Genomic DNA, 25990 nt, shown 5'->3' with positions numbered 1-25990 from the left:
CGTGGGCGTCACATTTCCTTCCCCACGATGAAACTGTAGAAAAGCCGCGCGCAGGCGCACTGGCGTGTGTTCATCTCATAACAGGGCCGGAGGAAAACAAAACAAAACATCACCGCCGAGTTGGGTTTGTTGGGTTTCCGTCGAAAGTGGCTTTAACCTGATACACTTTTCACTCATTGTTGATATTGGTTGGTTATGCGGGGGGACTTGTGTGTTAGTGGGTGTTTTTTTTTTTCCTGGGGGGTATTATTATTATTATTATTATTATTTATTATTATTATTTTAATCACGGGCAAGAGAGTTCTCATAGATTTTAAAACGGCGACCAAAATATGAAAACACACAAGTGTTCAATAAATATTTTTAAAATATTTAAAAAGAAACCTCCGAAAAAAATCACCTGCCTTCCTACTCAAGTAACATTTAGACTCTTAGATTATTCAATCAAAGCTATAGATATCGTTGCCTTGACAATCCCTCATCTTTTTGTATCCTACTTTTATATTTCGTATTTTATTTATTTTCCATATTGTAATTACATTGATTGTTGTTCACATTATTATTACTTTTATTCAATATTATCAATACACTTTAAATTTATTATTGTTACTATTCAATATTATTTTATTATTATGCTTATTACTTTTATTCAATATTATCAATACACATTATTATTGTTGTTACTATTATTCAATATTATTTTATTATTCATATGCTTATTTTATTCAATATTATCAATACACTTTACATTTATTATTATTGTTACTATTATTCAATATTTTATTATGCTTATTACTTTTATTCATTATTATTATTATTATTATCAATACACCTTAAGTTATTATTATTATTATTATTATTAGTATTTTAGTATACTATTGTCTACATAATATTATTATGTATTCACTATTTACCCCTATTTTGCCATTTGATTCTTCCCGGACCACAATGGAAATAAGTGTTATACACTTTCTTGTGTTATCCGTGTATCTTAATGTACACTATATTTATGTATTTTATGTATTATTTTACTAAATAAAATAAATCAATTGTTGTTGTTAGTTTTATTGTATTAATTATACTTTTTTATTGATTTTTTTGTTAAAAAATCTCATCTCATCTCATTATCTCTAGCCGCTTTATCCTGTTCTACAGGGTCGCAGGCAAGCTGGAGCCTATCCCAGCTGACTACGGGCGAAAGGCGGGGTACACCCTGGACAAGTCGCCAGGTCATCACAGGGCTGACACATAGACACAGACAACCATTCACACTCACATTCACACCTACGGTCAATTTAGAGTCACCAGTTAACCTAACCTGCATGTCTTTGGACTGTGGGGGAAACCGGAGCACCCGGAGGAAACCCACGCGGACACGGGGAGAACATGCAAACTCCGCACAGAAAGGCCCTCGCCGGCCACGGGGCTCGAACCCAGACCTTCTTGCTGTGAGGTGACAGCGCTAACCACTACACCACCGTGCCGCCCTGTTAAAAAATCCTGCTTATTTTACTAGCTTAGAATTTGATGTTAGATGGGGAACGCCTTCATAGCCACAGAGGCTTTTCTCTCTCCCCCAGCACTTACCATACTATTATCATCGCATTTATACTGTGGTTGTTTTTTTTTTCTTTTAAATGTGCGAAGAAAAAGTATTATTTATAGCCTAATATTTAGGCCTACAGTAAACATTTCTTTCACTAAGGCACTTCCTTATTTGTAAGTTTTGTTGCTAGGCAACATAACAGGCAAAGATTTGACTTTTCTATAGACAACACAATGGCTTAATAGACTAATTATAGATGACTTGCAACCACGTGATCAAAATGTGCTGCGTCATGAGCGTCCGCCATGTTGGTGGATCTACAAAGGTGTGCTCGTGGGGTGAGGGCGGGGCCAAGAAATGAAAAGAGGAACCGAAAGAAGAGGAAAAAACCCCAGAGTGAGGAGGCAGTTTAGTCCACAGCAACTAATTAACCATTTCCCTTCCTAACATAGCGTTGAACAACAATGAAATCCTTGCAATTATGACCTTTTTAATGATATTCAGTAATAGCCGTTCTCTTCACACAATACAAATGCAACAATAGAAAAGTATAGAGCTAATTTTCACACTATAGTTTTTAAACTATTATAAAAGCTTTTACGAGATACATTCATTCCACCATCACAAAGCATAAACTAATCATCAGCTGACTATATTACAGTAATATTACTAAATCAACACAAATGTTGGGTAGAAAAAAATACCTCACACTTATTCTACATTCTCTGAAAAAAAGGTGAAGTAAAGAGCGAAAGATGCAAAATGCTTTTAGAAAATATACAAAAGGTAACACTTAGAGTCAATAGTTGGCAGTGTTCTGCATGCAGACATAAATTATCATTACAGTATATCCATTCAATAAATATATTGCACAATGTTAAATAGAATAAAGGCTATAGAGATCTGCACAGCGCACAACATTAGTAGAAATTTTAAGCACTGCCTTGAATTAAAAAACAAACAAAAACAAACCTTTCTGTTTAAAAAGAGAATCTGTTTGGTCCAAATGATGTCTATAAACAGACATACTGTACGTAATCTCATTAGGGTGAAAAGAAAACGTATCTGACTGATTCAAAATCAAAAGGACATAATTACTATAAAGAACATTGTTACAAGATGCAAAGCGTGTGCACTTGAATGCTCGTCAACTACTTCACGAAGCCTTAACTACTGCCTTGCTTTCTTTATGTTGCACATCACGCAGCCATCCTAACAATAAATTCTATAAAATTAAAAGAACTGAACATCTTTAAAATATGACTTCTGGCTTTCTCTTTGCATCTTTGTTCACTAAACAATTAGAACTGAAGTGTGAAACAAGACTGCTTTGTGGTACTTGTTACTGAAACACAGTCACCTGGAAAATAATGCCGTTTAAAGGTTTGTTCAGAAGAATGGGTCCCATACTAACTAAAACAAGATATACTGTACATCATATATATATATATATATATATATATATATATATATATATATATATATGTGTGTGTGTGTGTGTGTGTGTGTGCTATAGTATCCAAGAATTTTAGCCAAAAGACAGCATTATACACAAACAACAAATATTGCAATGCCTCCATATAGTCACATATAGTATTATCTTGCAGGTATTGTTGTGTGACATTGTTGGAATGTGATCATTGGCTGAATGTCAAGCACAGTATATTATCTCAATCAATAGTTCATTGAGTTTTCCTAAACAAAAGCATACTGTATGCGCGCTAAAAGCCTTCAAGCTTTGACATCTCTGTTGGTGCATTTCATTCAATAGCTTACAAAGAGCATTATAATTCATGCTGTTCAGCTACTTTCGGTAAATCCCTGCAGAGTTTCTTCAAGCACTCTTTTCTCCATGATCCTTTTCCCAGTATCGCCTTGATTCCAGTTCACATGAGTTCTGCAGCAATGTGGATCAACACTTTGCAACAGTGTAGTAAAACCTGATTTGAAATTAATGTTATAACAGTACTTAAAATGCCCTCATGCCACTGATGGTTATTTTGGTAGCATGTGATTTGATCACCTGGAAGGCTGTTTATAGTGAGGAGGAGCTCTGGCTGTAGTTGCGCAGCATCAGTCGATCATACTTTGGGGAATTGCGCTCACACAGAACCAGCTCTGATTCTGGACAGGTGGGAGAGTCACTAGCTGAGCCCACTGAGGAGTCCCTGAATGGGGATGGAGGTGTTAGAGCAGCCAGCTCCTCAAACTCTGTGGTCCTGACTGCATATGAGGAGTCATAGGTGCTATTAGAGAGACTAGCAGGGGATGCTCTGCTGCTTCCACCTGTGATTATCCCTCCTGCTATGCCTACTGCTGAGTGAGGGGTAGCATTAGCTGCAGCCACCACCTCTGCATAGGTGGTCACCGTTGTCGAGCGCTGCATCTCTCGTGGAAGCAGCTTGAAGGAGGGTGAGCAGGGGCCAGAGGCATTTATGGTACTGCTTGAAGGAGAGCCAGCTGGCAGCATCATGCTGTTGAGCTCGCTGATGTTTGCAGTGAAACGGTTCACCACGCTGCTGATCTGGTCCATAATGGATGTCTGCAACGGCTCACCTTGCTGTAAACGCTCCGTAAGGTATGTAGGCAGTACTGCCACCGGCAAAGGCCGTTCTCGAACATCCTCATCATCATCACAGCAGTGCTGCATTGAACCACGTTGGCACACAGTGGGCAGGGGAGAGGGTGTCCGTGGGCGGTAGGTAACAGGGTAGCGCTGGCCACTCTGTGGCCGCTCATATGACACCTTCATCCCAGTGTCTGAAGATGCATCACAGCCCTTGGAGAAAGGTTTGATGATAGCTGTCTGATTGACCTCTTCTTTTCTCTTGATGTGAATTGAGATTCTCTTCCACAGATTTGGCCGGTAGCCTCTCTCATTTTGTGCCCAAGTAACCGTTTTGCCATTTGAACTGTGGAAAGAAAACATGAACTCAGACCAGCAGATATAGATGTTAGTCAGTGTCATCTGAGTCGTTATTTCTTCAAATCCATTTCATATAAAACACCTGATGAATAGTGGTGCTTGCTCCTTTCTCAAAATTCTATGTCATAAGTGATTTTTTTAAATTAAATTTTATTTATTTATTTATTTATCTCATCTCATCATCTCTAACTGCTTTATCCTGTTCTACAGGGTCGCAGGCAAGCTGGAGCCTATCCGAGCTGACTACGGGCGAAAGGCGGGGTACACCCTGGACAAGTCGCCAGGTCATTATTTATTTATTTTACAAAAACTAGTCTAATACAAATACAAAATATGAAAAGTGAGTGCCACATCTCTGGAATCAGAATAATGTCAAAATAACATGATGTGCTAAGAATGATTATAATTTGTATTCCTTAATTTGTGAAGAACGTCTTTACAAATTTTTTTTTCTAATGGACATACAAATAGCTTTCTTTTCAAATAAATGCCAATATCCATAGTCTAATTTCAAGGTACATTTGTCTCTGTACATGTAAAACAATTATGAATTAATGCTAAATTAATTTTCAAATTTTAAACATCTACAGTCAGGGTCCATAAATGTTTGATCATTGACAAGGTAATCGTTACTTTAGCTGACTACCACATATACGTGGGAGTTGAAATTAAATAATGACCATGAATTCAAAGTGTAGACTTTCAGCTTTAACTGGAGGGCATTTACATCCACATTGGGTGAACTCTGATGCTATCTGCTTAAATTATTCCACATCTCCAGCTGCCTGTGGCTGTGGGGCCTGTGGCTATGTACCACTAGCAGAGGTGACTGGTTTTCCTTTGCTTTACTTTATGCATGGTTCTTTGTCTAGTCTGCTAAATCAATAAAGCATTTGTTTGTTCAACATATCCACTGCTGATGTCTGTATTGCCTCTCAAGTGGTCTCACCAAACGAATCACTATGTCCAGATGCCTGCTGCCCAAACACAGAATACAGAAGCACTTATAACTTACAATATTGCATCAGGTGTAGCATACATTTAGCTAACTTACTGCTAGCATTGGAACAATCACGCCAATCTACAGAAGCTGATATCTCTGGGCAGAAGCTGGTTGACACCTCCTCCACCTTATGAGCAGTGGATACCTAGACCAGGACATGGGACAAATCTCTGGCGACCTGTTTTGTGTATGAAGTAATGACCCCAATCCATGCTGCAAATCAACCCTGTATATTTGTCACTCTTTAAACCTGTTGCCAAAGATAGCTCAGATCAGGCTTGAGAAAGCAGCATGATAAGACACACCAGATCTCAATGCCATGTGCTAACATTCATAATTATCTACCTGCCACATGTAAGCCTATAGGGGAAGTACCAGCATCAGGACTCTAGTAACTGCCTGAATCTAAGTAAATTCAAAAAAAGCACCCCATCGCTAAATAGGTCCTCAGAACAAGTTCATGAAGAACAGAGGCCGACCCATTGGGCAGTGACCCCACTATAATGATTCCTAGAGACCCCCTCTTTCCTTACACTAAATCTTAGATTTAGATGTAATGCAATCTATGCAACCACAGGACTGTTTCACATGACTGGAACTGTGCCAAAGTCTAGTTTCACATCCCCATAAATCACTGTGTGGTGACAGGGGTACGGTTGAGTCTTGGAGAAGGAGTGGGCAATTTCAAGAATGTGTGTACACCTGTCTATGATGAATGATGCACTTGTTATATACTCATGGCAGCATGGTGGTGTAGTGGTTAGCACTGTTGCCTCACAGCAAGAAGGTTCTGGGTTCGAGCCCAGTGGCCAATGGGGGCCTTTCTGTGTGGAGTTTGCATGTTCTGTCTGTGTGGGTTTCCTCTGGGTGCTCTGGTTTCCTCCACAGTCCAAAGACATGCAGGTTAGGCTAATTGGTGGCTCTAAATTGACTGTAGGTGTGAGTGTGAATTGTTGTTTGTGTCTATGTGTCAGCCCTGCAATGATCTGGCGACTTGTCCAGGGTATACCCTGCCGCTCGCCCAGAGTCAGCTGGGATAGGCTCCAGCTTGCCCGCGACCCTGCACAGGATAAGCGGTTATGGATAATGGATGGCTTGTTATATACTCTTGCTCCCCTACTGCTGATATTCCCACATTGTACAGAATTTGGCAACAAGGCCACAAAGTCTTGACCATTTTATTGAGTCATTTTACTTAATTTTGCAAATCAAGTGATTGCCTTGTAATCAAGTGACCTTGCAGTGCTCCATGAAAGTGAGCCTGCAGAGTATTCATAATGTGCCGGATACACACCTTATGGCACTACTTAGCCCAGAGGTTGGTCATCTGATACTCAAACATCTGTCACAGATGCAAGACACAGGGAGCTCCCTTACCTAAGTACAGACTAGCCCACCGGATTGTGGACATCAGCACCATTGTCCACAGACTACCTGAACACCCAGTCTGTACCATGACATACTACTCTATGAAGAGTCTCTTCTCCTCATGGCCATTACTTAGAGGCATAATAAAGGCTGCAATGCTACTGTACCTGTGCATCACCATTTACCTTCTCCTGGTTCTATAAGTTGAGCATTTAATTTTGAACCCTGTTCCAGTCTGTTTGTTGGTTCTATGTGTCAGATCTGCATGACATTGTGGCATAAGTTATAGAGGTGATCTCTGATTGTGAGGGGTGAAACAGAATGCAGGGTTCATAACTGTAGTTCTACAAACCTTGGATAGCCTACAGGGTTCCTTGTCATTCGCAAAGCTCTAACAGAGTGATAACTTGGTATGATTGCAGGGAAAGTGTAAATAAGGATGCACATGGGTATTCCAATACCCTTTATGCCTCAAGTGTTTGAGGAACCTGCATTCAATTACTTAAATCATTATTCATGTGCTAGTGATGTTCTATATCAACAATAAAAATTATGTACGGGGAAAGCCATGTCTGGAAATATTTTATGCAGGGAGTGTGGTGAGAGATAACTAAAATTGGTCTCAGGAGTAAATGGGAGAGGCCAGTCAAATATGACGCAAGATCAAAAAGAGATCATACATTTACAATAACATTTAACACAATTCCATTGGAGGTGGCATGGTGGTGTAGTGGTTAGCACTGTCGCCTCACAGCAAGAAGGTCCTGGGTTCAAGCCCAGTGGCTGACAAGGGGTCTTCCTGCGTGGAGTTTGCATGTTCTCCTTGTGTCTGCATGGGTTTCTTCCAGGTGCTCCGGTTTCCCCCACAGTCCAAAGACATGCAGGTTAGGCTAATTGGTGGCTCTAAATTGACCGTAGGTGTGAATGTGAGTGTGAATGGTTGTCTGTCTCTATGTGTCAGACTTGTCCAGGGTGTACCCTGCCTCTCGCCCATAGTCAGCTGGGTTAGGCTCCAGTTTGCCCGCGACCCTGCACAGGATAAGCGGTTATAGATAATGGATGGATGGATGTACATATTCCTGCCATTGTGACTTTGACCAGGATAAAGTGGCTACTGAAGATGAATGAATAATATTACAACTCTATTAAAAGTATTAAATTACAGTGTACACAAATTAGGTACCTCAGGTTTGTAGATTAAGCCTATTTTATACTAAAAGAGAAGCTGCAAGTACGATCTCATCTCATCTCTCATTATCTCTAGCCGCTTTATCCTGTCCTACAGGGTCGCAGGCAAGCTGGAGCCTATCCCAGCTGACTACGGGCGAAAGGCGGGGTACACCCTGGACAAGTCGCCAGGTCATCGGAGGGCTGACACATAGACACAGACAACCATTCACACCTACGGTCAATTTAGAGTCACCAGTTAACCTAACCTGCATGTCTTTGGACTGTGGGGGAAACCAGAGCACCCGGAGGAAACCCACGCGGACACGGGGAGAACATGCAAACTCCGCACAGAAAGGCCCTCGCCGGCCACGGGACTTGAACCCCAGACCTTCTTGCTGTGAGGTAACAGCGCTAACCACTACACCACTGTGCCGCCCTGCAAGTACGATGAGTAATAAAAACTATATAAAAACTAAAAACATTTAAAATATGTTAGCATAATCTGAGATAGTCTAATATAAGGTTTAAAAAGGAAAAAAAAAGAATGATCTTGACAGGCTAAGACGGTCATCTGACAAGACGTCCAATGAGATCTCAGTCAGTGAAGACAGGGCTGAAAGCAAAGTGCTCAAAAAAAAACCTGTTGCATTTGAAGCTCAGTATGTGGTGATCTGTGCAGGTCGCAGGCTAGTGGTCAACTTATAAGATTTGTATTGTTAAGCATGACTTTTACTGAAAACTATGTACATTTGGTCAACAGGTGAGATTCTAAAATGACGTGACTTTAGGTCTGTGAATGCTATTGTAGTTGACGAACATAAGTCAAAGTCCCTCCCGTATCAGCACCTGGTCTTCCCAGGCAGTCTCCCACCAAGTACTAACCAGGCCCTTAAGGCGCATTGGGCAGCGCTGACCTCCATTTCTATAGCCCTCAGTCTTTCACATAGCTAGGTAGTAGAACTTGCATCCTCCGGGTCGAGAGGCAGACACGCTAATCATTAGGCCAACTCGCAGTCACCAATATAAGTAGATACCCTCAAATTAAAGCTGCTTTATTTCAGATTTATAATTCCTTACAGAATGCATGGTATGTAACCTCTTGAATAATTGTCTTTTTCTCCTGTGGTTTTCAGGATGGTTACCCATTGGCTCAATTATTGCTGCTCAATTTTAGTAGCGTCTCTTTGTGTACATTCATTTATTGTTTATTTTAGCAAGTTCCTACTGTGTAATTTGATGTCATGTTTCTTCTTAAGTGAACTGAAAATTTTTTTTAATTAACTAATTTGTATCAAGTTCTTTTGGTAGGATCTTTTTATTTACTTTTTTGACTAAAATTTATTTAATATGTATAGTTGTGGTCAGAAGTTTTACATACAGTGACATGAATGTCATCGTGGATATGAGTGTCATGTCAATATTTGGGCTTTCAGTGATTTCTCTGAACTGTTCTTTTTCTGTGGCAGAATGATTGTACAGCATACATCTTTAAAAAACAAAACTAGAATTCGGTGCACAATTTTCTTTGGGTTTCTGAAATCAACACAGGGTCAAAGGTATACATACAGGGTCAAAAATATACATACAGCACACCTAATATTTGGGTAAAATGTCTCTTTGCAAGATTCACCTTGACCAAAGATTTTTGTTTACCATGACCAAGCTTCTGCCAGAATTCTGGTTGGATATTTCATGACTCTTCATGGTAGAATTGGTAGAGTTCATCTCATCTCATTATCTCTAGCTGCTTTATCCTGTTCTACAGGGTCGCAGGCAAGCTGGAGCCTATCCCAGCTGACTACGGGTGAAAGGCGGGGTACACCCTGGACAAGTCGCCAGGTCATCGCAGGGCTGACACATAGACACAGACAACCATTCACACTCACATTCACACCTACGGTCAATTTAGAGTCACCAGTTAACCAAACCTGCATGTCTTTGGACTGTGGGGGAAACCGGAGCACCCGGAGGAAACCCACGCGGACACGGGGAGAACATGCAAACTCCGCACAGAAAGGCCCTCGCCGGCCACGGGGCTCGAACCCGGACCTTCTTGCTGTGAGGCGACAGCACTAACCACTACACCACCGTGCCACCCTGGTAGAGTTCAATTAAATTTTTTTTTCTTGGCATGGACTCGACTTATAAGCACGGTCCATATATTTTCAGTAGGGTTGAACTGTAGACAGTGATCCATCAGCTTCCAGTTCATGGCAGGGCTGTGTCATGGTGGTTCCTGGGTTGTTCCTGACCATCCGAACCAATTTCCTTTCAGCTGAGGGTGACCGTTTGGGTTTTCTTGAAGCAAAGTGGCTTGGCAAAGTGAGTACACCACCCAGTAACTTACATACGATTGTTTGAACTGATCTTGGGATCTGCAGTTGTTTAGAAATGGCTTTAAGAGACATTCCTGAGTTGTGTACATCTGTGATCCTCTTTCTCAGATCTGCCCTGAGCTCCTTGGACTTTCCCATTTTACTGTGTGTTACTTAATCCAATGAGTGCTGTAAACAAACCATTTTTATGAAGGCACAGAGAAGCTATCAGCCAGCTGTAGTCAATCATGATCACTAACACCCTTACGAAAATCTATCATGGTTTACTATGGTTTTACCATGGTTTTACCATGGTATCTCATGGTTATTCTAAGTACTATGAACCAACCATAGTATTACTATGGTTCATCCATGGTAGTAACCATGGATCTACTATGGTATTTCATGGTGATTCTAAGTACTATGAACCAACCATAGCATTACTGTGTTTTATCCATAGTACTGCAGTAGCTGTGGTAGCATCATAGTTGTATGTGTAATAGGTCATAGTAACTACGAAATTAGTTTAAAAGGGATGGTATGGTTTTTAAAAGGATGCACTAACTGTAGTATTACCATGCTTTCGTCCAACAGTCAATGCTGTAGAGAAGGATCTCGATTAACAGCCCAGATACATTAACATTTACTTAGAACCTAAAAATTTAAGTGAACATTGAGGTAAAATGCACCATGGTTTTCATGGTTACCCAAAAAACCATGAAAACCATGAATAACTATAAACCATGGTAAAACCATGGTTAGTTTTCATAGTAAAACCATGGTTAATTTTCGTAAGGGCAGGAAGCTAAGAGGCCTTGGCCTTGGCAAGATGAGAGACATTTTGGAAGTCTCAGCACCTGTGAACTAGTAATCTAAGTGAGTGTATGTAAATTTTTGATCCTGTATGTATAATTTTGACTCTGTGTTGATTTCGGAAAACCCAAAATAAATTAAAACTTCTCCACAAAATTCATGGGTTTTTTCCTATTAAAGAAATATGTTGTATAATCATCTCGCCACAGAAAAAGAACATTTCAGAGAAATCATTGAAAGCCCAATATTGCCATGACATACATATCCAAGATGACATTCATGTCACTGTATGTAAACTTCTGACAACAACTGTATCTTTAGAAATATGTGTTGAAACAACATTATAACCATAAAATTGAGGCAGTGGGGTTTTTTTTTTACAATTATATATGTAACCCTGTAAAAATATAATATACAGTGTGCCATTGCTGTAAACAAACAATATATGACTAGTAAGAATGCTGTAAATATTAATTACAGCAATGACCTGGTAATTCTGCTGCCACTATGTTACTGTAAATGTACGAGGTAATGCTACCTGAACAACACATTTTAGTATAATAACAAACCTGACATTGTCTGTTCCTGATCCACGTCGTCTCCACAGTTTAGCCAAACTGCTAGAACGGCTAGCTGACGAGGCAGACTTGCCATCACCCACATGCATCCTTACCACAGTTGATGTGGTAAATGCACTGCGCACATTACGCTCTGGCTTGGCGAGCATGATATAGATCTTTGGCACAAACATGCAGCACAACGCAGTGGTGGCACTGAGACTGACTGAGAAGCACATAGTGATTATTTTGTAGTTGGAGCCAAAATAGATTGGCACAAAGGCCAGCCAGATGATGCAGGTGGTGTACATGGTGAAGGCGATGTATTTGGCCTCATTGAAGTTGGCAGGGACATTGCGAGTCTTGAAGGCATAAAAGGTGCAGCTGAGGATGAGCAGCCCATTATAGCCCAATGGTGCTACAACTCCCAGCGTTGTTGTGTTACAGATGAGGTGCACTTCACGGATTGATGGGTAGTCATAGATCACCTGAGGTGGCTCCATGATGAAGAGTGCCACTATGATGGCCAGTTGCAGGAGAATGAGGATGAAAGCTATGATCAACTGGGCACAAGCACTCATGAAGCGAGGCTTCTTGGTACATATTTTTTTCTTGCTGCCTGCCAAGATGCGAGCAATGCGATTGGTCTTGGTGACCAGAGCAGAGTAGCTCATAGCAGGGGAAAGCCCGATGCCCAGTCTCTGTAGGTAGCAGTACACTACATGTGGCTTAGCAATGAGGCAGAAAGTGCAAAGGTAGCTCAGACAGATGCCAGCCAGGATGATGAAGCAAAGTTCCCTGCTGGAAGATTTCACAACTGGTGTATCATGAAACCTGATGAAAACGAGTGTCACGAAGATGGTGGCTAGAAGACCAAGGCAAGCAAAGACCACAGCAGCAATAGGTTCAGGATCTCCCCATTGTAAATAGTGCACTGGTATTGGCTCACACCCTGAGAAAGAGGACAGCATCATTAGGACATCATTAAACAATACATAGTCAGTCTGTCTGTCTGTCTGTCTGTCTGTCTGTCTGTCTGTCTGTCTGTCTGTCTGTCTGTCAAAATTCATGCCAAAAACATCAGAAAACATACTGCACCACAACTGTTCAATGAAAGAGGTAAATGCCATACTTTATTAATCAGAAGCTGGAATGATTTAGGAATAATCTTTGTGTATAGATCATTTTCATCAACTGAAAATGCATAAAAGTGGATAACACTGTCTGTGCTTTGATAAAGCCCATAAACTGAGATTATGGCCCTGCTTTGTTTTACAAAGGTCAGGAGAAACATAGCTGCTGTAAAAAGCAGGCCACTGGAGACTATGTACTGAAACTGCTGAGTTCCAGAAAGCAGGCTGATGTAATTTTTTTCATTATATTTCATCCATCCATCTGTTATCCGTAACCGCTTATCCTGTGTAGGGTCACAGGCAAGCTGGAGCCTATCCCAGCTGACTACGGGCGAAAGGCGGGGTACACCCTGGACAAGTCACCAGGTCATCACAGGGCTGACACATAGACACAGACAACCATTCACACTCACATTCACACCTACGGTCAATTTAGAGTCACCAGTTAACCTAACCTGCATGTCTTTGGACTGTGGGGGAAACCGGAGCACCCGGAGGAAACCCACGCGGACACGGGGAGAACATGCAAACTCCGCACAGAAAGGCCCTCGTCGGCCACGGGGCTCGAACCCAGAACCTTCTTGCTGTGAGGCGACAGCACTATCCACTACATCACTGTGCCGCCCCCATTATATTTCAATTTCATTTTAATATGCACATGCACTTTTGTTATTTATAGAGAAGCATACCAGCAAGCTTTATTGACTGGAAGCTGACACAAGACAAATATATATGGTATATCCTGTTTAACAAGCTCACTTTATTTACATTTAATTATTCAGCAGGTGCCCTAATTTAGAGTGGCTTATAAAATATCTGAGCTGTTTTTGAACTAATGGACGAAAAAATAGCTTGAGCCCATCCATATTGATATGATCATGTTTTTATTTTCTTGTATATTTGAAAACTGTTAATGCTGTCAATGTTGTAATTATAAACTTGTATCAAATTCTGTATTTCAGCCTGGTTCTTGGCAGTGTGCACCCAAATCTACAAAATAAATCAATAAGTTAATAGACTTATTTAGGGGCAGGGTGGCATGGTGGTGCAGCGCCTCTGCCGCCTCATAGCAAGAAGGTTCTGGGTTTGAGCCCAGTGGCTGGCAGGGGCCTTTGAGTGTGGAGTTTGCATGTCTTCCCCGTGTCTGTGTGGGTTTCCTCCGGGTGCTCCGGTTTTCCCCCAAAGACATGCAGTTAGGCTAATGGGCTACTCTAAATTGTCCAAATGTGTGTGAGTATGCAAATGGTTGTTTCTCAAGCCCAGAAATGGGAGGGTTGTGTTAGGAAGGGTGTAAAACTATACTCCAATTAATATGATGTGTGGATCAATAGGGTCCACATGGCAGTGACTCCACACACATAAGTGGGACAAGCTGGAAGGAGTGAGTGAGACTTATTTATTGGGATAAAATAAGCACAACGATGACTACTACTATTATTATTAGCTACTATGAATATTTTAGTGTAGTTAAGAGAGTGAGGGGGCAGCACGGTGGTGTAGTGGTTAGCATTGTCGTCTCACAGCAAAAAGGTTCTGGGTTCAAACCTCATGGCCGACGAGGGGCCTTCCTGTGTGGAGTCTGCATGTTCTCCTCGTGTCTGTGTGGGTTTCCTCCGGGTGCCCCGGTTTCCACCACAGTCCAAAGACATGCAGTTAGGCTAATTGGCTATTCTAGAAACCCTAGGAAATGCACCCAACCCAGAAAACACTGGACAGGCAAAGAAGAAGAGTGAGGAAGGCATATTAGGATCTGCCAGTGTAAATTAGAAGCTTAAGGGATTAAAACTATAAATTTGAGTTATGAGACTAATATTACAGGTCCTGGAAATGTCAGTAGTTAACTTGTTTTATGTGGAGCCATGTAATTTCTGTTAAAAAGAGTGTTTTATATCAGCAGTGATTTGCAAAAAAATGAGGCTCTGGCCCAGTTCTTCTTCCAACATTTGGTGAGCTCACACTCTGGGATTATGCAGAAGAGGAACTGAAAAGACTGTGATAAGAAAACCAGAGACCTTCCAAAGCACAAGAGGCTTTGAATGGAAGGGAGGGTTATATTGCTTGCAATTGGGGTAATCCAGTCAGTCGAATCTTTCACTGCTGTGACTCATACCCCTGCTGTTAACAGGCTTCTGATTTGCATCAGTCCTCTCTATGAGCCCCATGACTTTCCACAGACTCCTAGTGCTTGAGGTTTTGTTATGGACTGTTTCCAGACTGGCTGTTTATCTCACCCACATTTGTTCGAGTGAACATGTTCCCATTACAAATGTAAAGAGTATTTTAAAAATATATTTAGTACCATTCAAAAGTTTGGACACAATTTCTAATTCATAGGTTTTTCTTTATTTTTATTAATTAAAAGACACTTCATGTCTTAAAGTAATGATGGACTGTCGTTTCTCTACTTAATTGAGTGGTTCTTGACATATATAGAGGATATTACACAGTTCTGCAAAGATATGAAGTTTATCTTTGAGTGGGGGCGGCACGGTGGTGTAGTGGTTAGCGCTGTCGCCTCACAGCAAGAAGATCCGGGTTCGAGCCCCGTGGCCGGCGAGGGCCTTTCTGTGCGGAGTTTGCATGTTCTCCCCGTGTCCGCGTGGGTTTCCTCCGGGTGCTCCGGTTTCCCCCACAGTCCAAAGACATGCAGGTTAGGTTAACTGGTAACTCTAAATTGACCGTAGGTGTGAATGTGAGTGTGAATGGTTGTCTGTGTCTATGTGTCAGCCCTGTGATGACCTGGCGACTTGTCCAGGGTGTACCCCGCCTTTCGCCCGTAGTCAGCTGGGATAGGCTCCAGCTTGCCTGCGACCCTGTAGAACAGGATAAAGCGGCTAGAGATAATGAGATGAGATGAGATCTTTGAGTGGTGAATGTATACTTTTTTCAACATGAGAAAATAAACTTCATATCTTTGCATCACATGTAACATTCTTTATATTATATGGACATATCCACAAAATACCCCCAAGTTAACTGAAAGAATTTTAATTTTGAACCAAGTCACCATTTTGACAACACACATCCAGTCAGTGGGAAAACACTAGGAGTGACGTAATCAGAGTGAAATATCAGAAATTATTATGCATACGGGTCACTTTTTCCATGGAATAAAAACATTTATTTTTTTTGTGGTGCAGTTTTCATCAAATCCTGCGCTCTGATTGGCTGGCGAGCAGGTCCATATCCTACAGTACGGACCCTGATTACGGACCCCGGTTACGGACCTCTGGCAACTCGCTTGTTCACAACAACAAACATAGTAGCATTTTTTGTCAAATTTATCTTTTTTTGGTAATATTTATTTATAAGATTATCAAAAATCTTATAAATTTTCCCAGCATTTCTCAGGAGAATAGCATTAATTTTACATCATGGATAGTGATAATGACAGTGTTCACAGCGAAAGCAAGTTTTACTACCCTGAGGAAGAAGAAATAAAAGAAAACATTTCAGGAGAAAGCTAAAAAACTCTAACTTGCTAACGCCAAGCAAAAACATGGCTGAATCCTGAATGACTCAATTTTGTATAAATAGAGGACTACGTAGGCGGCAAAATGTAGTTTTTTTCCTGCCATGGAAGTGCACTTGTATACTGAGGAGGAAGCAATTTGCATTACAGCCATCAATGAGGATTCAAAATGGCGGCTCGCCTCGGCTCGGTTTTCCCCTTCAGGCGCTCTCGTTTTCTGTTAGAATTTGGTAAAGAAAAAAAAAATATTATTTACCATCTTAAGGTTGGTCCGTATGGTGAAATACAGTGACCTCAGCCTTGAATACTGACCTCGACCCAGAGGGTCTCAGTCAGTACTTTCAAGACCTCGGTCACGGTATTTCACGATACGGACCTCCCAGCTGGTAAATAACATATATGTATTCTATTCCCTTCTAGTGGGTTTATTGATGACATGCAATATTGTTATCATATCGCTTATCCTCCATGTATTACGCCACTCACCCCAATGGGGAATGAGTGTGCAATATTGTTATAATATTGCACGTTGTCAAGACAACATGACGTCACACTTCGAAGCTCATGCGAAGATCGAATGACAAAACTTTTCTGCTGTGGATGCACACAATCACTTCTTTGTCGGCCGGGAAAGAGACAAGATGAGGCTAATCCATTGCTACTGCTAGGATTAGCTATGCTATAATTAAACACTAAATAAATGAACTAAAAACTGAAACCAAAGACGTGCTGAACAACCGAAAGGCTACCAAAACTTCATTATATATTCTTCACACATATTTACACGAGAAAAACACATCAACGGACACAGAAAAACTGCAAAAGAGACACGTTGGAGATGTAAAACTTCCACGCTAGCGGGTGACTGTGACAGTTCATAAACAAACATGGCCACCAGGTTTGCTTTGTTAAAAGCGGAAGATTTTGAAAGAATTTTGGCTGTCAGATCACTCCATTGTGTGTAGTTGTTGATTTTGATTTTAAAAGTAACTAAGTAAATTACACAGGGAAAAAAAATCTGCTTGACTGCGCTAGCATTGGCCTATGCTAGAATTGGCCTTCGCTAACACTACATCAGCTAGAACGTAACTGGACTGCCGTGCTAACAGCACTGAGTCACGGGTAAGCTTGCGTTGGCCTTTGCTAACACTACTGCTGAATGCTACACCGCTTAGAAGGTAACTGGACTGCTGTGCTAACAACACCAAGTCGCAGGTAAGCTCACGCTGGCATTCGAGAATGCTGACATGAAGAGACTGTGTATGTATAATAATAATAATAATAATAATAATAATAATAATAATAATATTGGCTGGCTTTTTTTTGTGGTCTATCAGATATATTCCATTCAGCTAGCATACTGAACTTGTCTTCAACTCATTCAGGATCATGCTAGCTGAATGGAATATATCTGATAGACCACTCAAAGTCAGCCAATATTATTTAAATATGTCACTCAGATCCCCAATGTACAACCCCGATTCCAAAAAAGTTGGGACAAAGAACAAATTGTAAATAAAAACAGAATGCAATGATGTGGAAGTTTCAAAATTCCATATTTTATTCAGAATAGAACATAGATGACATATCAAATGTTTAAACTGAGAAAATGTGTCATTTAAAGAGAAAAATTAGGTGATTTTAAATTTCATGACAACAACACATCTCAAAAAAGTTGGGACAAGGCCATGTTTACCACTGTGAGACATCCCTTTTTCTCTTTACAACAGTCTGTAAACGTCTGGGGACTGAGGAGACAAGTTGCTCAAGTTTAGGGATAGGAATGTTAACCCATTCTTGTCTAATGTAGGATTCTAGTTGCTCAACTGTCTTAGGTCTTTTTTGTCGTATCTTCCATTTTATGATGCGCCAAATGTTTTCTATGGGTGAAAGATCTGGACTGCAGGCTGGCCAATTCAGTACCCGGACCCTTCTTCTACGCAGCCATGATGCTGTAATTGATGCAGTATGTGGTTTGGCATTGTCATGTTGGAAAATGCAAGGTCTTCCCTGAAAGAGACGTCGTCTGGATGGGAGCATATGTTGCTCTAGAACCTGGATATACCTTTCAGCATTGATGGTGTCTTTCCAGATGTGTAAGCTGCCCATGCCACACGCACTAATGCAACCCCATACCATCAGAGATGCAGGCTTCTGAACTGAGCACTGATAACAACTTGGGTCGTCCTTCTCCTCTTTAGTCCGAATGACACGGCGTCCCTGATTTCCATAAAGAACTTTAAATTTTGATTCGTCTGACCACAGAACAGTTTTCCACTTTGCCACAGTCCATTTTAAATGAGCCTTGGCCCAGAGAAGACGTCTGCGCTTCTGGATCATGTTTAGATACGGCTTCTTCTTTGAACTATAGAGTTTTAGCTGGCAACGGCGGATGGCATGGTGAATTGTGTTCACAGATAATGTTCTCTGGAAATATTCCTGAGCCCATTTTGTGATTTCCAATACAGAAGCATGCCTGTATGTGATGCAGTGCCGTCTAAGGGCCCGAAGATCACGGGCACCCAGTATGGTTTTCCGGCCTTGACCCTTACGCACAGAGATTCTTCCAGATTCTCTGAATCTTTTGATGATATTATGCACTGTAGATGATGATATGTTCAAACTCTTTGCAATTTTACACTGTCGAACTCCTTTCTGATATTGCTCCACTATTTTTCGGCGCAGAATTAGGGGGATTGGTGATCCTCTTCCCATCTTTACTTCTGAGAGCCGCTGCCACTCCAAGATGCTCTTTTTATACCCAGTCATGTTAATGACCTATTGCCAATTGACCTAATGAGTTGCAATTTGGTCCTCCGGCTGTTCCTTTTTTGTACCTTTAACTTTTCCAGCCTCTTATTGCCCCTGTCCCAACTTTTTTGAGATGTGTTGCTGTCATGAAATTTCAAATGAGCCAATATTTGGCATGAAATTTCAAAATGTCTCACTTTCGACATTTGATATGTTGTCCATGTTCTATTGTGAATACAAAATCAGTTTTTGAGATTTGTAAATTACTGCATTCCGTTTTTATTTACAATTTGTACTTTGTCCCAACTTTTTTGGAATCGGGGTTGTATTTCGTATGAAAAATGCGAGTTTTTCAACATAAGAAGATAAACTTCATATCTTCAAGCCAACGTGTCATGTTCTTTTTATTATATAGAAACATTCACAAACAAAAAATGTCCAAATTTATCAAAACAATTCATCGAGTTCTTCACGAGTGACATATAGAGATTTATATCATGGTTTTGGTTCTCCATGTCCCGGATGTAGCTCGTATGAAAATTATGAGAGGTATATTTCCCAGTAAAACACTCATGTCCATATAATATTATGGATTACTAAAGTTGTGGAATAGAGCTATTTACTGTATTTTTATTCCTTACTGTTTACTGTTTGATCTCAAACACATTAAGAAGGCAAAAAATGCCACTAATTAACTTTTGATGAGACACACCTTTGAATTGAAAAGCATTCCAGGTGACTATCTCATGAAGCTGGTTAAGATAATGCCAATAGTGTGCAAAGCGTCATCAAGGTAAATGCTGGCTACTTTGTAGGATCTAAAATATGAAACATATATATGTATTTTAATGCTTTTTTTGTTTACCACATAACAATATGTTATTTTTTAGTTTTAATGTCTTCAGTATTGTTCTACCTACAATGTAGAAAATAGTCAAAATACAGAAAAACCTATGAATGAGTAGGTGTGTCCAAACTTTTGACTGGTACTGTGTATTTATGTTCAGGAGCTGTTTTTCCTTTGCACTGTCCCTGAATGGACCATATTTTTTGTTCTAGCACAGTGGTGACCTTCAGTTTTAAACCTTTAAAAAGGTAACGAAATAACAGACTAAGTGCATATTCTCTCAAGAGTAGAGCAATTTGAGGTGTATAATACTAATGTCACTGCTAATGACACTGTTGGATGAAGTTCATGTTTGCCAGAAGTATTGGCACATTCCACTCCCATAATTAACCCCGCCGACAGTAGTCGGAGGGGTTATTATTTTCACCTGCGTCAGTCTGTGTGTGTGTGTATCTGTCTGTCTGTCTGTGTGTCTGCAAGATATCTCAAGAACCAATGGATCGATTTGGACCAAATTTTGTACATGTGTTGCCAATCACCCAGGAAGGAAACCATTAAATTTTGGAGGTCAAAGGTCAAAGGTCAAGGTCATGGCAGAACTTCGAAATTTTCGCCCAATGTATTTTAATAGGGAAAAGGCGGGGTTTGCACTCGTTAGAGTGTCCCTGTCTAGTTCATAATTAGGGAAGGCAGCAGTCTTGAATACCTCCTTCCTTTATATTATGGCCAAAAAAATAAAATAAAATATGTAACCATAAGGTATCATAATACCACAAAACTCATAAAGATACATATATTTCTTTTCAAGTGGAGGAATCATTAGATAGCCTGTCCAGTTCAGATGCTGTTTTTCACCATTGACCTAGCTGGAAGTTATAACTAACTGCCAGTAGCAGAAAAAGTGGTTTGAACAACCTTTAAGTTGTTTGAGTTCAAACCATTGCCCTTTAATGCAACAACCCAGACACATTCCAGAACATTATAAAATGGATGTCTGAGGATCAGTACAGTGGTGCTTGAAAGTTTGTGAACCCTTTAGAATTTTCTATATTTCTGCATAAATACTGTATGACCTAAAACATCATCATACATAGGACTTTCACACAAGGCCTAAAAGTAGATATAGAGAACTCAGTCAAACAAATGAGACAAAAATATTATACTTGGTCATTTATTTGTTGAGGAAAATGATCCAATATTACATATCTGTGAGTGGCAAAAGTATGTGAACCTTTGCTTTCAGTATCTGGTGTGACCCCCTAGTGCAGCAATAACTGCAAAGAAATGTTTCTGGTAACTGTTGATCAGTCCTGCACACCGGCTTGGAGGAATTTTAGTCCATTCCTCCATACAGAACAGCTTCAACTCTGGGATGTTGGTGGGTTTCCTCGCATGAACTGCTTGCTTCAGGTCCTTCCACAACATTTTGATTGGATTAAGGTCAGGACTTTGACTTGGCCATTCCAAAACATGAACTTTATTCTTCTTTAACCATTCTTTGGGAGAATGACTTGTGTGCTTAGGGTCGTTGTCTTGCTGCATGACCCACCTTCTCTTGAAATTCAGGTCATGGACAGCTGTCCTGACATTTTCCTTTAGAATTCGCTGGTATAATTCAGAATTCATTGTTCCGTCAGTGATGGCAAGCCGTCCTGGCCCAGATGCAGCAAAACAGGCCCAAACCATGATACTACCACCACCATGTTTCACAGATAGGATAAGGTTCTTATGCTGGAATGCAGTGTTTTCCTTTCTCCAAACATAACGCTTCTCATTTAAACCAAAAAGTTCTATTTTGGTCTCATCTGTCCACAAAACATTTTTTCCAATAGCCTTCTGGCTTGTCCACGTGATCTTTAGCAAACTGCAGACGAGCAGCAGTGTTCTTTTTGGAGAGCAGTGGCTTTCTCCTTGCAACTCTGCCATGCACACCATTGTTGTTCAGTGTTCTCCTGATGGTGGACTCATGAACATTAACATTAGCCAATGTGAGAGAGGCCTTCAGTTGCTTAGAAGTTACCTTGGGGTCCAGGTTGTACACAATCTGTCTGACTGTGGATTGGTGGAGTCCAAACTCTTTAGAGATGGTTTTGTAACCTTTTCCAGCCTGATGAGCATCAACAACGCTTTTTCTGAGGTCCTCAGAAATCTCCTTTGTTCGTGCCACAATACACTTCCACAAACATGTGTTGTGAAGATCAGACTTTGATAGATCCCTGTTCTTTAAATAAAACAGGGTGTCCACTCACACCTGATTGTCATCCCATTGATTGCAAACACCTGACTCTAATTTCACCTTCAAATTAACAGAGGTTCACATACTTTTGCCACTCACAGATATGTAATATTGGATCATTTTCCTCAATAAATAAATGACCAAGTATAATATTTTTGTCTCATTTATTTAACTGGGTTCTCTTTGTCTACTTTTAGGACTTGTGTGAAAATCTGATGATGATTTAGGTCATATTTATGCAGAAATATAGAAAATTCTAAAGGGTTCACAAACTTTCAAGCACCACTGTATTTCATTCTTTGGTTTTTAGATAAGCGAAATATTCATTCACTGCAATACAATTCACTGTTATATTCTTGGCGGATGGTGGTGTAGTGGTTAGCACTGTCATCTCATGGCAAGAAGGTTCTGAGTTCAAGCCCAGTGGCTGACAGGGGCCTTTCTGTGTGGAGTTTGCATGTTCTCCCCGTGTCTGCGTGGGTTTCCTCCGTGTGCTCCAGTTACCCCCACAGTCCAAAGACATGCAGGTTAGGCTAATTGGTGGCTCTAAATTGACCGTAGTTGTGAATGTGAGTGTGAATGGTTGTTTGTCTCTATGTGCCAGCCCTGCAATGACCTGGGACTTGTCCAGGGTGTACCCCATCTCTCGCCCATAGTCAGCTGGGATAGGCTCCAGCTTGCCTGCGACCCTGCACAGGATAAGCGGTTATGGATGATGGATGGATGTTATATCCTTTCTTTCATGCACAGTGTGCTGTTTTGTCAAGAGTCAGTTTCTCTCTCTCTCTCTCTGTGCTCACTTGATATGTTTCAGGCTATACTATATTGTGTGAATCTTTATTTACAAGTATAGTATGCAACAATTTGCACTGCTGTAGTACAATGACTATACAATGATTGTGCCAGAAGTATGCACTGTGGATGCGCTTCATCTTGACTCAAAAGTGCATTGAAAGTTTGGACTTTGAATTTGCATCACCTCATATTGGTCAGCTTGATTTAAACCAGTAAATTAACCAAAACCTACTGGGTGTTGTGTAGTCCATCATACATCACCTATCTCTGTGTGTCGCTCCATAAATACACCATGCCTACCTACCATTATTAACCATGATCACTGCGTGCTAAATTTCAATATTTATAGTATATTTGATGAGTATTTTTGTCGTTGTGCCTTTGATCATCATTTTTGATTGCACTGGTTCATGGTCCACTTTTCTTTCTTCGTTTTGTGCTTTGTTGAAAAGCTGAGTCTTCTTTTCTTTTCTGAATAGCAAAATCTAGCTTTGGTGAGCCTGCTGCTCAGTAAATGCTAGTTTAGAAATATTTTAATTAAAATCTGTTTTGTTCTTTCCTCCCATATGGTCAATGATGATCAGTCAGGATGTGTTTCTTTCTTCCCAATCTCAATCTGAAATAACTGAAAAGCTGCAATCACCAGTGACACAGACAGACAATTTCAACACAATGTCAGAATTTTGTTTGATTGATTACGAGACTCTTGAAAAAACTGTACAAAATCTCAGTTCCTCAACATCTGAATTGGACATTCTGCCCACCAACTTTTTTAAGTCTGTTCTTCACCTTATAATTACAGATGTGCTTCAGATCATAAATACATCCCTAGAGACTGGCATTTTTCCTGTGTCCCTGAAAAAAGCCGTTGTAAAGCCCCTACTTAAAAAGAATAATCTGGATGCTTCAGTATTGAACAACTACAGGCCAATATCAAATCTACCATTCATCGGGAAAATCCTTGAAAAAATTGTCTTCAATCAATTAACTGCCTTCTTGATATCAAACAGCTGTTTTGATAACTTTCAGTCAGGATTTCGTGCCAATCATTGCACTGAAACAGCGCTGATTAAAGTTATAAATGACATACGTCTTAATACTGATGCAGGCAAAACATCGGTCCTGGTGTTACTGGACCTCAGTGCAGCTTTTGATACTGTTGATCACAACATACTGCTATATCGACTTGAACACTGGGTTGGGTTGACTGGTAAAGTTATCAATTGGTTAAAATCATACTTAAAAGATAGAAGCTTCTTTGTTACCATGGGAAATTGTACCTCAACATCAATGTCCTTGACCTGTGGTGTCCCCCAGGGGTCGATCCTTGGACGATTACTATTCAACCTTTATATACTCCCACTTGGACAACTCAATTTTGTATCACTGCTATGCAGATGACACCCAAATTTATTTTGCTCTATCACCTAATGATTATGCCCCCCTTGAATGTCTCTACCAGTGTATTGACCAAATTAATAACTGGATGTCACAAAATTTTCTTCAGCTGAACACAGATAAAACAGAAGTAATTCTATTTGGGAAAAAAGATGAAAGACTCAGGATTACCACTATTCTTGACACAAAGGGGATTAAAACAAAAGATATGGTTAAAAATCTTGGTGTTTTCATTGACAGCGAGCTAAACTTTGACAGTCACATGAAAGCAATCATTAAATCGGCATTTTATCACCTAAAAAACATTTCCAAACTAAGAGGACTTATGTCAAAAAATGATCTGGAAAAACTTATACATGCCTTCATCTCTAGTAGGGTTGATTACTGCAATGGCCTTTTCACAGGCCTGCCAAAAAAGACTATCAAACGACTTCAGGTGATTCAAAATACAGCGGCTAGGGTTCTCACACGAACAAAAAGAACAGAGCACATTACTCCAATTCTAAGGTCCCTTCACTGGCTTCCAGTAAGCTACAGAATTGACTTTAAAGCATTGCTGCTGGTGTACAAATCTCTAAATGGTACAGGGCCCAATTACCTCTCTGATATGTTGCAGCGGCCGAACCCAATCAGATCTACCAGATCGTAGCAGCAAAATTTACTGGTAAAACCTGTTGTTAAAACAAAGTGTGGTGAAGCAGCTTTTAGCTACTATGCAGTACAGCTATGGAACCAACTCCCAGAGGACATTAAAAATGCTCCTGCTGTTGGCAGCTTCAAATCTAGATTAAAGACCAAGCTGTTCCCAGATGCTTTCGGCTAACTGATAAATATCATCATCTTTACGTTTTAAACTTTACTTAACTTTTACAGTCTCTGCATGTTTTAAACTTTACTTAACTTTTATTCTATTTTATTCTGCTGTTTTTTACTGAACTTTTACTTCATTTTATTATTGTATTTCTACTATTGTTTAATTCTTATTATTTTTTTCTCTCTCTTCTTCCCCCTTTATTTTATGTAATTTTATTTTCTACTGTTTACTGTTTTGCTTTTACCTCTGTAAAGCACATTGAACTGCCACTGTGTATGAAATGTGCTATATAAATAAACTTGCCTTGCCTTGCCTTGCCTTCCAGTGTCACCTTGCTTGCAAAGAAAGGGTCAGTCTATTTCAGCTGTTATATTGCATATAGCACGTGAGCCCTGTTATTAGTGACAGATGACGTGTATAATGAGATAGTACAAGACGTGTTAATTGCAAGGCGTGTGGATCTGGGTTCAGATTCAGATCATTTCCAAATTTCATTATGGCATTTACTTTTCGCTGGATCTTATTTTTACAGGCCCTGCACAGTTATCTCAAGCTCCAGAAACATTTGGGGGAAGGGGAAGAAAAAAAAAAACAGGACAATTGCCTTTTCTTTGCCATTTGTTGAATAACTTTGACTCGTGTTGGTCTGGCACAAATGGTCCAAAGAAATGATATAATCTGCTTAAAAAGCTTAAAAGGCTTCCAAAGTAGACAAAATCTCTCAATTAATTTTACAGAATATGGATTTGTTTCTGGTTTTGTTGTTTAAGCTGATAACACTCTCTAAGTGCTCGGCATGCTTTCCCATGCCAAGTGAAAAAAATTTCATTGCTGTAGAGAATAAAA

General features: G+C 40.2%; 1 protein-coding gene across 1 annotated transcript in view; it reads right to left on the bottom strand.

The window, feature by feature from the left end:
* Positions 1-3050: 3050 nt before the first annotated feature.
* The window catches only part of grm5a (glutamate receptor, metabotropic 5a), a 53561-nt gene continuing 30621 nt past the window's right edge, over positions 3051-25990 (bottom strand). The window contains exons 7-8 of the mRNA XM_060908851.1: positions 11711-12650; positions 3051-4458 (exon numbers count right to left, since the gene is read on the bottom strand). Coding sequence (XP_060764834.1) covers positions 3582-4458; positions 11711-12650 — 1817 coding nt within the window. The 3' untranslated portion in view covers positions 3051-3581. The remainder of the gene's footprint in view (positions 4459-11710; positions 12651-25990) is intronic.

Source organism: Neoarius graeffei, chromosome 25, assembly GCF_027579695.1.
Source record: "Neoarius graeffei isolate fNeoGra1 chromosome 25, fNeoGra1.pri, whole genome shotgun sequence".
NCBI classification, from domain to species: Eukaryota; Metazoa; Chordata; class Actinopteri; order Siluriformes; family Ariidae; genus Neoarius; species Neoarius graeffei.
This window is presented reverse-complemented; position numbering and strand designations above follow the sequence as displayed.